At 53.1% G+C, this 12,446-nt stretch overlaps 1 protein-coding gene across 1 annotated transcript in view; it reads right to left on the minus strand.

The window, feature by feature from the left end:
* Positions 1–394: 394 nt before the first annotated feature.
* Positions 395–12,446, minus strand: part of Acsf3 (acyl-CoA synthetase family member 3) — a 34,068-nt gene continuing 22,016 nt past the window's right edge. Inside the window, exons 7-9 of the mRNA XM_059262503.1 lie at positions 5,430–5,564; positions 4,904–5,015; positions 395–903 (exon numbers count right to left, since the gene is read on the minus strand). Coding sequence (XP_059118486.1) covers positions 786–903; positions 4,904–5,015; positions 5,430–5,564 — 365 coding nt within the window. The 3' untranslated portion in view covers positions 395–785. The remainder of the gene's footprint in view (positions 904–4,903; positions 5,016–5,429; positions 5,565–12,446) is intronic.

The following is a 12,446-nucleotide window of genomic DNA, read 5'->3' on the forward strand; positions in this document are numbered from 1 at the left end:
ATGCACACATCCAAGCTGGCAGGACACTAAGGTGTCCGTGGGCCTGGAGGACGGAGGTCAGGGAAGCTTTCGGATGTGGACAGGAGAGAAGTCTGGTAAGAAGGCAGCAAAGGGGAGAGAGCACAGGGAAGGACCAGAAAGACCCTAACGGGTGAGGCAGGGTCAAGGAAGGGAGGCTTCAGGGCCATTTGGGGATGGCCTTGGGTGGCTACAGGGACTTTAAATGTTCTGGGGTGACAGTCCCAGCAGCAGGAATCCCTGTGTGTGTGTGTGGGGGGGTGCAGACTCCACCCAGCGCTACAGTTTGGCATCCTGTGTGGACTGGGAGCTGTGACAGCTGCTGATGTGTACACGCAGACGTGTAACATGCAGGTCACAGCCAGAAAGCACAGGGCACTGTCCTCTGTCTTTATTTCGTCTCTTTCCTCAGCATCGCCTGACTCTCTGGGACCTGCCCTTAGGAGAGTCAGCAGCCTTGGGCACCGGGGAGCTGGCCACACACAGGCCACAGCCATGTCCTTCCTGCGCTTGTGAGACTGACACACATCCGTGATCTCAAGGATGACACAGCCAGTGGTCAGGGTCACCCGAGCTCGAACAGTCAACTAGGGTAGAGGAAGCCTCACTTGGGGATTTCATCCCAGTGTTTTTGAATCTGGTCAACCTGATTGCAGGGGAGTGGGGCGTTTCCATTCAAGGATCTCTGGGCCTGCTGCAGGGCCCACAGCACATGATCATCAGGGGGTATCTGCTGTCCTCTGGCCTCGGCCCGCTGGCTCCTCTGGTCACGAGGGGTAGAACTGCCTAAGAAGCTCCTTCTTATTCACCTTTCCCATCTGGTTCCGTGGAATCTCCTCCACCAGCAAGAGCTCCGAGGGTATGGCATAGGGCGCCAGGATACCTCTGCAGAGACAAGCACAGCTTGGGATGATTGCCCCGCCCTGGGGGTATGTAGGCATGACATACCCAGCAGCCATCGTGGGCTCACACCCTGACTCTGTGTTGGGTGACAACAGGATGGCCACCTTGCCCTTTGCAGAGAGAACCATCCTCTTCCCTCTGGCTCCAAGGCCTGCGAAGTCAGGTCGGAGGCAGCAGAGTGACTGGATGTGGACATTGAGCGGGGGAACCAGGGAAGAAGGCAGCAGTGAGGCCCCTGCTCTGCTCATCCAGCCTGGTCTTGTCTTGCCCTGGAGGGAACTGACCACAGGCTTGCCTATTGTTGTTCCCTCCAAAGGTGACTCTGGCACAGTAGAGTGGCCCCTGTAGGTGACAAGCATGGTTAACTACAGAGAAGTAGCTTTTGGGCCACCAGCAGACAGGGGACATTCCTGTTGGTAGGAAAAAGCTGCAGTCCTGATCAGAGTCTCAGATGCACTGAGGTAGGATGTACTCCAAAGGCCACATGGGCCAGCCACAGGTGACTCCTGCAGATGCTCTCCTGCTCCTGTACATGGACAACCCAACCGGAGATCGTGTGTAAGGCCTGGAGTAGAATCCTAGGCTGCCCCCAAGTTCCACTGACCAGAGGCAACTGGTCTTGACTTTACCCAGGGTCGTGAGTGACACATCCAGGATTTCACACTTTTAAGTTCAAATGCACTTTTTAGACTTTAGACCACTCATGGCCTTCTATGTCACACTGTGCTCCTATCTGAACCCCACCGGCTCTTCCGCTACAGACCTGCACATGCTCATGACTCATGTGACAGCTTTGCTGGCCACCTGCAGTAACTGCTCAGACTCCCCAGCAGAGCTTGGTGCCCTGTGGCACTTGGGCTTTGTTTCTTTGCCCACCGTGGGACTGTCCCCACTTCTGGTTGGACTGGCTTTACTCCCTATGGTTTTTACCCCAAGGGTTCCTTTTGGAGACCCCACAAGGAAGGGATCCCAGGCCTCGCAGGGGCCCATCTCCCCTCTGTGTGGCTTCTGGTCCTGCTCTGCTTCCTGGTGCCCATCTTTCTCCTTTTGTCCTGTCTGCCTGGCCTGTGTATTTCTATGTAGAAACTGGGCAGCTTTTTACAGGGAGGTCCAGTGTGCAGTGTCACGTGGGGACTGGGTACAAACCTCTACCATGGGCTGAAGTGGCCAGCTGGCACCCAGTACCAGACAGGGAGGCATAGCACAACCACTGTCTGGACTTCTGGTCCCATCACAAGTAACAGACACGCTAGCGTCCGGATGAACTGTGTGTCTGCGTGGGACTGGGAAGAGGCGGTGGGGATGCTTGCCCTGAACACGGGAGGAAATGTCCAGTCGACTGCTGGTGGTCTCTGAGCCCCTTCCCCAGCTCAGGAATGTCTCCTCTCTGGTGCTGCTGCAAATTCCTGCAAGTGGCACTGGGATCTAGAGACATTCTTTCTGTGTCAACTGAAAAGACTGTACGGCTTTCCCTCTGTAAACACGGCACGCCACACGGACGGGTGTCTGAATGTTTAACCTCACATTTCTGGTATAAGTGCCACGCGATCATGATGTGTTGGCTCTTTTGTGAATAGGACCTAATTTCCAGCATTTGGTTAAGCATTTTGTGTCTGTCTGACAGGAAACTGGTCTGGGCTTCTTGTCTGGTTTTGGTAGCAGGGTCGTGGGTCCCATGAAGTCAGCTGGGAGTGTCCCTCCCCACCGGAATGGACTTGTATGCACTTCGTGGTGTGTCCCCCGAGGTGCTCAGTATCATTTGCTGACAGAGCCTTCTAGGCCTGGCATTTGCTTTATGGTAAAGTTTTTAGCTGGGAACTCAGCTTCACAGACACAGCTCTTCAGCCTCTGGCTTTGGGTCAGCTCTGGTACTACCAGCTCCAAGGACACACTTGAGGCTGTGAGGTCGCACTCTGTGGATAACAGCGACACCTGGGTTCTCTCTGCTTCCTTCTGACTCTCTCTCATCTCACAGCTCAGGCTGGCCTTGAACTTGCTACGTAGCCGAGCTGGGTTGAACTCTTGATGCTCCCACGTCTGTTAGCTCAATGTTTAAATCATAGGTGTGAGCCACTGTGCCCAGCTCTCCCTTTCAATCAATATGGAGAAAATCTGGTGCTCCGTTAGTTCCCTCTCCAGACACTCTCTCTTTCTGGAACTTCAGGAGGCGCACTCCCGTCTCTTCTCCCCACCTGCCTCTCTCTAGTGGTAACTGGACAGCACAGCACTGTGGCCTGAGACGGCATGGCGAGCAGGGCTCCAGGGGAGAAAGTGTGGGTCACCAGCAGTGAGCAGCACCCACCAGGCATGGCCAGGACACCACATGAGGGAGAGGAGCACCTGGGCCTCAGGGTCTCTGCCAGCGGCAGGCTAGCCTTCCCTTGCAGGAGGCACCTGCAGGCTTAGACACTGTTCTCTGGGGAGTGGGTAGGTCTGGGGGTTAAAAGTGGGGATATCTCCTCAGGACCCCTCCCCAAGAAACAACGTGTGGGGAGGCTACCCACTATGGGGACAAAATCTGAGGGGCAGGAAATTCCCTTTGGACAGTCTGCAACTTGGCTCTGCCCTTAGGTCTGGCAGTCTTTCTTGCACTGTCCTGTTCTACACAGCTACAACTCCCAGGATGCGCCAAACCTCAGGGTCTTCTTATACTCAACATGAATACCCAAGCAAGGAGCCCGACTTGAAGCTTAGAGACAGGCCATGAGGAAAGCACTCATGGAGGCCAGGGTAGGACCATAGCCTAAGGAATCCAGGCCAGGGTAGGACCTCCACCCACCGACTACTGTGGATCTCAGCAGAGGATGCCTGGGTGTTTTTCTTCTCAAGAAAGTAATTGTTTAATCAAAGCAGCGACCGGCCAAGCAGACTGTTGCCTCTGCTAAGCTACAGAGCTCCAACTGTGATTTTGCAAATCCAGGGGAATCGGTAATTGCCCAGCTGTGCGGCCCCTGATGAAACAAGGACTCCTGCTGTTTGTGAAGTCTTGTTGGACAGCCAAAAATAGTCCTACGCCGAGAAGAAGTGGGGGGGGGGGGGGCGGGGAGACACAGCAGAAAGGAGAGAACTTCTCCATCTAAAACCCAGAGGTATCCTCCTGGGCCACAGTGGAAGACCAAGGTGGCTCACCCAGCTGTGAAGGTCCCAGTGAGCCCCTCTGTCCTGTGGGTCCTGGGAGGACATCAGAACCCACCAGGGGCTGACATGAGAGACACTGGAGTCTAACACAAAGGATGAGGGTGGAAAAAATAAAAAGCCAGCATGTTGGCAGTGGCACAAGCCCTTAATCCCAGCTCTCGGGAGGCAGAGGCAAGCAGAGCTCTGAGTTCGAGGCCAGCCTGGTCTACAGAGCAAGTTCCAGGACAGCCTGTGCTGTTACACAGAGAAACCCTGTCTCAAAAAACAAAAAACGAGACAAGCAAGTACAGTTGACAGGCTGGAAAGGGCCCCACCCTGGGTCTGAGGAGGGAGCTGCAGGCACAGTCCACAGACACTGAGAGCTAGGGGTACGCCAGACTGTGAAGGCTCCACAGAAAGGCTGAGGCACGAGGCCACCCTCAGGGCAGGAACAGAAAAGGCTGCTGGGCCCAGGCCATTCTGTGGCAGGCTGTGCCAGTCTGGCGGGGTAGGGAGAGGCTGTTGCTCAGCTTAGCGCTGGATTAGCCAGGTGAGGGTCCTCGGCCTCACAATGCTTTGGGGTTTATCTGTAAGTTGAGAAACACATATCTCTGCCTCAGACTACTCCTGACTCCCAATCTAGCTTGCAGGCAGAGGCCCTTCCTGTTGCCAGGTCTGCGCTTATGAGGAAAGACAGCCGCTCAGGGGCCACCTTGCTGACCTTTCCAGCTTCTTCCTCCCCATTTCCAAAATCCAGAATGGTTCACCCCTGCTTCCCAGCTCCTGAAGAGGCCCTTCCCATCCTCCCATTCCAAGATATTCCCTTAGATACCTTAGAACCCACAACAGTCCCTTTTAGCCCTACCTGGCCCATTCCTTGAGATCCCTGTGCGACAGTGAGTGTCCTTCTTGAAGAGCCACTACAGCTGTGACCCGCTGGCCCCATGTCATATCCGGAACTCCAATCACAGCCACATCTGAGGACAGCAGAACATGTTGAGGATACCTGGAAGGCCCTGACGACCACTACAGGTGTGGGTAATGCCAGGCAGTTAATGCAATGCCCGAGCGCCCGGAGCAAGACCATGGGAATGTCCCTCATGGGAGTGGGGCAGCATCCCTAGGGGCTCAGCCTGCTCTTGCTTGATCTGCAGAGCAGGTGCACGTTCTGGCCAGGTCTGTAGGCCCCTCTTGTATAGCAGGCAGCAGCCTGGGGTTGCCATCAGGATCCTGTGTGCTGAAGGCCAGGGAGGGAGCAGGAACACATTTCACAGGATCCCTACTAGCAGGTAGAAGAGGGTCCTTGACAGCCAACACTTAACAGAGTAGAAAAGGTGGTACTGTGTCTTGAGGGCAGTGCTCTGCTAAACCCGAGGTCACCATTCACTCACCTGTGATGCTGGGGTGGGCCAGCAGGTGCCGCTCAATCTCCAGGGCGCTGACTTTATAGCCTCCAGTCTTGATGATGTCCACTGATGTACGCCCTCGGATCCAGTACCTATCATCCTTGAACACAGCAGTGTCTCCTAGAAAAGGGGGTTCTGTGATAGCTCTGGAAAGTCTGGGAGTATCTGGTCACAGGAGACCTTGGTGATCCTGATCACCACCCACAAGAGTCCTAGGGGGCCACATGCATATGTGTGAGTCCCACTATTTCCAGTGTCCGGGCCCACCTCCTGTGGGGACTGGTTCTAATGACATGTGTCCCTCTCCATTCTTTATCCCTATGATACCAGCACCTTGCCTCACAGCCAGCAGAATCCACGGCATGCTAGGAACCCATTGGGCCTCTGGGGTCTGTAACTATCCTGAACTTGTAAGCCAGTGTGGGCCATGTTTTTGTCAGAGCAACGGGCAACAGTGTACGGTATTTTCAGAAAAGAGCAGCAAGCGGTTTACTGCCCATGACTCTGACTCAGGATGAACTACAGCAGGAAAGCAGAAGCCTTGACCCTGACACAATCCATGCACAGCCTCACATAGATACACGCAGGGCACCTCCCTGCCCGGTTCCACTCCTATCCACATAGCTCTGTCATCCTACCGTGGGTGGGTCCTGGTCATTTTCAACTCCTTCTCCGACACGGGGATACCCTGTGATGAACATCCTCCTGCTCTTGATTCCCACCACCCCCAAAGAGCTATGGTGCTTTTCTCCCTAAGCAAAATAATTGTGCCACTTGGCTCTTTTCACAAGGGAGTCTGGGACCCCACAGAAACACTGGCAGTGTCAGGAACAGGGACCAGGCCAGAACACAGGGCTGTATTTCCAGCTGAGGCTCCCTCCTGCACAATGGCGTGGGGGAGGTGTGTGTCTGCACATTAGTGCGCGTGCATGTCCATGCACACACATTTGCATGATTATGACTGTGTGTAGGCATGCAGATGTCAGCGGCAGCTCTGACAGCAGCGATGTCTGTTCACACGCTCCCTGCACTCCCTGTGGGTTATTAGCTGGAATAAATCATAAATATTTCATTATACATCACGTAGTCCGACATGGGAAGGCACCATCCATCACCTTACTACTCCCTGGGACTTGCAGTACAGGGCGTACTCCAGTCTATTAAACAAGATGGATGGGTGGCCTGGACGAGCCCAGGGCTTATTTATGTATGGTAGAGAGGGAAGGCTGGCCCCTGGAGCAAGGACTGGCACTGGGCAGTTCTCTCTCCAGTGTGGCAGCTCTGGATGTAGCAGGTGGCAGAAGAGCTGGATGGATGGCCTCAGCCTAGACTAGGATAGCCCCTTGGGCAGGTACTGACTGGAGGGAGAGGACCCAGGTGTGGGCTACGGAGTATACACAGCTTGTCCTGAGTCCTAAGGGACCCTCCATGATCCCATTCCTGTTGTAGCTCTGGGTCCAGCTGTGCCCCTCAGACTGGAAAGCCCAGTCTTCTACTGGATTATCCTACCCTGTAGGTAGGTATCAGGTTGCTCAACCTCCACAGTGAGGTGGAAGCCTGGCATTGAGGGCCCCAGAATTCTGCACGCACAAGTTCCTGCTTTGAGGCTGTGCTCCCATGCCGCTCTTCTCTCTCTTGAGAAAAGAGATCTGGGCATCGCTGGGCACAGTCTCTTCTTAGGTGGACCCAGTGCCAGAGCTTGAGGACTGGCTCTTGCGTGTGACACACAGGATCACACACTTGGGGAGTCAGGCTGATTGCTCCTCAGGGAGGAGATGCTGTGGACCGGGGAGGGGAGAGCACATGACTAGCTCTCTGGGCGAAAGGCTGGAGTGAGGAGGAATGCAGAGCAGAGGCAATGGTGCCGATGGAAGGGTGTGCCGGGCTGCTCCACAGCAAACGCCTGCCACGGGAATGCTAGGTGCCCTCCGAGGATACCAGCTCTGCAAAGCCACCTCCTGAGTACAACAACAGTAGCTGCCATGGCTTGGGGACAGTGTAGGATGATGGTGCCAGTGTCTGACTACCTTAGTGTCCTCTCTGGCTGGAAGGTACCTGTGTTAGCAGCATTCCTGGGCGGATGGAATTAAGAATCGAGCCTCTGCCTATGACTTCAAACTTCCTTGACTTGGTTATCCTTTATAAACTTACATGTTGGGCAGTGGTGGCGCACGCCTTTAATCCCAGCACTCGGGAGGCAGAGCCAGGCGGATCTCTGTGAGTTCAAGGCCAGCCTGGTCTACAGAGCGAGATCCAGGAAAGGCGCAAAGCTACACAGAGAAACCCTGTCTTGAAAAACAAAACAAACAAACAAACAAACAAAAAAAAACAAACAAACAAAAAAAAAACTTACATGTTACCTCATGCTCTGTCTATAGAACCACTCTGCAGAGTAACTATGGAGGCCACACCCCGGGGTTTCCCTCTGCCCAATGCCACGCTGCTTAGCGCTCATGATTTCCTACAGTCCGGAGGACCTCAACACCAGCGTGCTTTCACAGCTCTGACAATGCTGGCTACGGAGTCTGAGCCATTGGGGGTGAGCTTGGCCTTGATCAACCTTGGCCATCGAGACAGCCTGAATCTCTACAGCTGGTGCCTATGCCCAGGTGATAGCTGGGAGGAGAAAGTGCCAGGCTTCTGCAGTGCTCACATGAGCATCACCAGCCCAGGCCTCCATTTCTACTTGGATGACTGGATTCCATTCTGCTGACCAGGCATGTTCACTGCAGAGTCTGATGCAGGACAAGCAGCCTAGGCCTCTCATCAACACCCCAACCAGAGGGGTCCCGTGCCTTTTGCAGTGTGGCACAGTGGCAGCTCCACGGCTCCAGCCATGTTTTTGCTCTTGTCACTGTCTGATGCTTAGGGACACTACTCTCTCCAGGAGTCTTAGGGACACTACTCTCTCCAGGAGTCTTAGGGACACTATTCTCTCCAGAAGTCTTAGGGACACTACTCTCTTCAGGAGTCTTAGGGACACTATTCTCTCCAGAAGTTTTAGGGACACTACTCTCTTCAGGAGTCTTAGGGACACTACTATCTCCAGGAGTCTTAGGGACACTACTCTCTCCAGGAGTCTTAGGGACACTACTCTCTCCAGGAGTCTTAGGGACACTATTCTCTCCAGAAGTCTTAGGGACACTACTCTCTCCAGGAGTCTTAGGGACACTATTCTCTCCAGAAGTCTTAGGGACACTACTTTCTCTAGGCCACTTGGTATCCTTGGCCTTCAAAGGCCTGAAGGACCCGCAGAGCATGCTGGAGTCGAGGTCTCGTAGACTGTAGGAAATTACAAACTGTAAATAATATGGCATCAGGCAGAGGGGAAACCCCGGTGTGGCCTCCAAGGTTATCCAGAGTGGCTTCTGTGGACAGATCTCAAGCTTAGAAAGGATAGCCAAGCCAAGGTTTGAAGGTAAGCCATAAGCAGAGGCTCAATTCTTAACTTGCCCTCCCAGTAATGCTGCTAAGACAGGTACCTTCCAGGCACAGAGGGGACACCAAGCATCCATGTCCTCATAAAAACTAAGTTTTGGAATTCACAGAGTGCACGGGAGTGTATGGGAGGCGATCTTGATGGTGGTGTTCCCCAGTGGAGACAGAAGCAGGACCTGGTCATTCCCACGGCCAGCCACCACACAGGCTGAGCTGCTTTTGCTCCAGGGCACTGTGCTGAGTCTTTATTCCACATACGGCTGAGCATCGGTGGCTCCATATAAGAACTACTCTAGATGTGCCCTGGGGCCTCATTGTGTTGGGTCCTAGGCTATCTCCAGGTTTCTAAGATTGGCTTAGAAATTGGCTTCCTTTCCTGGGTGGGAATATAGAAGGGTGCTGCCTCTAAAAAAGAGCATGGTGCTGCTCACAATACCCACAAGGCAGAGATGTAGGGTGCCATACTCTTTTCAGGCCACGAGGTTTCTGGGAGGGAGGGGATATTGTCATCATTAGAAAGCTGTACTTAGTGTTAGCATGACAGAGGGAGGCCATGACTGCAGCCTAACTCGGTCAGGCTGCCTCAGTGGCTGAGTTGTCTATACCAGGATATCAGGAGGCTGTGAGCCTGGCTCATCCTGTTTGTGCCCTTGGGCAGAAGGCTTCCTGTTGCCTCAGAAGACAGCTCGGGTACCTGCCAGGGTCCTGAGGTCCTGCCCGGAGACTGCCAGCTGGGATCTCCAGCACAGTCATCCTTAAGCTGCTCATGGTGCTATGTTCCTTCTTCCTGGCACTACTCTGCCTCTGCCCTCCACCCCCCCCACCCCCGCTCTTGCCCTATCTCTGGCTAGTACATTCACAGGAAATCTCCTGGATATCACAGACTCAAGCAGCCTCCTGCTACTTTACTGTCCTGAGCTAATCCCTTAGAAATTCACCTAATTTCTGACTTTTAGACTTCTCAGTGTGGAGCCATTTTGGCCCCTCCAGCTTATCCTGGCCTGTTCAGCACAACCCCATTACCAAGGGCCAAATTAAATAATTATTAATTAAATTATTAATTAGAGACAGGGAGGCTAGGGCCAGCGGGCAGGGAAGAAGCTCCAAGCGCCCGAGACACCAGGCTGCTGGGCTGAGAGTTAAAGACAGAGTCTTCATTTTGAAGAGCACATCAAACAAGTTAAGTAACTTTTACTTTTTATAACAACATATTTGTCAGAATGCATTGATCTGGATTTAGCCCTCCTGCCAATGTGCCTCCTTGGTCTGACCTGACGTGTGCATCGAGGGAATTTTGTTCCGACAGAAACAGCATGCGATCAATAAAATCTTATTACATGGATTTATGCACTGCTTTCAAACCCAGTGCTAGTTCATGTCTCTGCCTTAAACTGTAATTGAAAATAAACCTGTGATAGTCGGATTTCAGTTTCTGGATGCAAGGATGGAGTAGGAGCCAGTCCCTTCCCTGAGGGGCCGTGCCAGGGAAGCACTTCCTGTGGTCAGTTCACTCCCCTGGCTAGGGACCCTACAAACAATAGCACAGCACCCACTCTGCTGAGGACTGAGGGCTGCTAGTCTGGCACGATGCCAGGCATCCACAGGCAGCTGCAGAGTGGCATCCTACACTTGGGCTTCTGGTCCTCAAAGCTTTGGGGACCCAGGACTACCTATCCTGTGGCTGCTCTGTCACATCTGCCAGTTCTGTCTCCCAGCAGCTTCAATCCCACCTGGGCCTCTCCTGTCTGATAGAGGAGGTGGCTGAGGCAGGGAAGGGGAGGCATCATGACCTTGGCAGAGGGGAGGCAGCTGTCACTGGCACCAAAGCAGAAAGCCTCTGAGACCTGAGCCTGGGGGCAGAACCTAGGGAGGTATTAGAAAGAGCAAGGAATAAAAGCAGAACAGATGCAATAACTTCCCAGGATCCTAAACCTCACCCAAACCTGCCTGGGACAGTGGCAGACGAGACACAGCTAGGAAACCCTCAGACAAAATTAACTATAGTTTATTTGATCTTAAAGGCATAAACCCTAAACTAGGGAACAAGCAGGAGAAATTATATTTCAGAAGTTGAATGCCAGAAGGCAGACAGGCACCAGGTGATCAAGAACTGTAGAGCAGGAGCGCCACACGGCAAAGAAAGAACGCACAAGTGTATACTGATCATAGGCCTCTAGATGCCGTGGGCAAAAGAGCAGGGCCTCAAGAAGGAACTGTAGGTACCTGAGACCTACGGATTCTGGCCTCTCCAGCACGAGTAGGTAGCATCCACCAGCCTGAGCTAACTGAGCAAATACTGCATGTGGACTAAATGGGCTGTGGGCACCATCTTTGGGAGTAGGGTCCAGCAGAGGATGGAAGAGTATGAGTTACCAAGTGGCAATACTAGCTCATCATCTGGGAATGGGGGGTCGGCATCCCAGAATCCACCAGTAAGGCTTGGGGGAGAGGATGGAAGCAGCAGTGGTTTTTTGTTTTCACATTAACATTATCCTGGAGTCTTGAGTCTTCTGGGCTGGCTGGGTTGGGAGAGTCTAAGCCATGGATGGATAGGCACATAACTCAGATTTTTAGCTTGCAAACTCCTGCCTAGAGTTCACAGCTCATTAAGTAGAAACAAACCAGGGACCTCCTTTTTCCCGTTTCCACCAGCCAGGAAGGTATTGCTATTTTCTCATCCTCCCAGTTGATAGTCACACAGCAAAGCAAGAGTAAGAAGCTCAAAGGTCAAAAATGAAGACCTATACATACCTCCATTGATTGTGATGCTAAGAGTCTATGGGAAGACTATTAGGGCTTGATCAATCAACAATTGATTAAAAAACCTAAAGCTCTCCAATCCGTCAATGCTAACCTTTAGAGGTCGCACTGGAAGCCTAAGGAGAGCTAAGGAGGCTTCACAGCAGCACTTGGTACTAACCTGACCAAACACGTACAGAACCTCACAGAGAACTTGGCATACACTGGGAGCAGAGGAGAAAATGGAGCCCTCTGCCCAGATGGCAGGGTGGATGGGGTAGTGTCACTTCTTTGCCTGGCTATCCTGGCCCACATCAGGTATGTGGTAAGTAGTGGGCAGTGTCACCATCGGGGGTGGCCTCTTCCAGGCTAAGCTCTGGCTTCTGCATGTCCCAAGTCCCCATGGAAATCCATGTTAGGGGTAGCACAGCCTGTCTGGAGGATTCCAACCCCCAAGACACCCAGTGCCTCTGGGGCTCTGCTAACTCACGCCCTCCCTGCTGATGCCCTGCTCTCCTGATGGGCACGCTAGCACAGACTGCCCACCATGTACAGTTACTATGGTGCAGGAAGGCAAGGTTGGCTCCCAGCCCAGGTCTTGGCTGATTCCAATCCTGCAGGTAAACATCTAGCCTCTATTGACTGCACAGGGGACTCAGGGGTTCACAGACCCTGACTCACAGTACCGTCATGCCTATGGAGGGCATGGGTAAAGGTCAACAGGTTACATCTGAAAACCATCTAAAACCATGCATTCAAGACAATTGAAGCCCAACTCTCCAAAAGTACATGATGGTCTAGTGTCGATCAACATAGAAGGGCAAA

Source organism: Peromyscus eremicus, chromosome 5, assembly GCF_949786415.1.
Source record: "Peromyscus eremicus chromosome 5, PerEre_H2_v1, whole genome shotgun sequence".
In the NCBI taxonomy this organism is placed as follows: Eukaryota; Metazoa; Chordata; class Mammalia; order Rodentia; family Cricetidae; genus Peromyscus; species Peromyscus eremicus.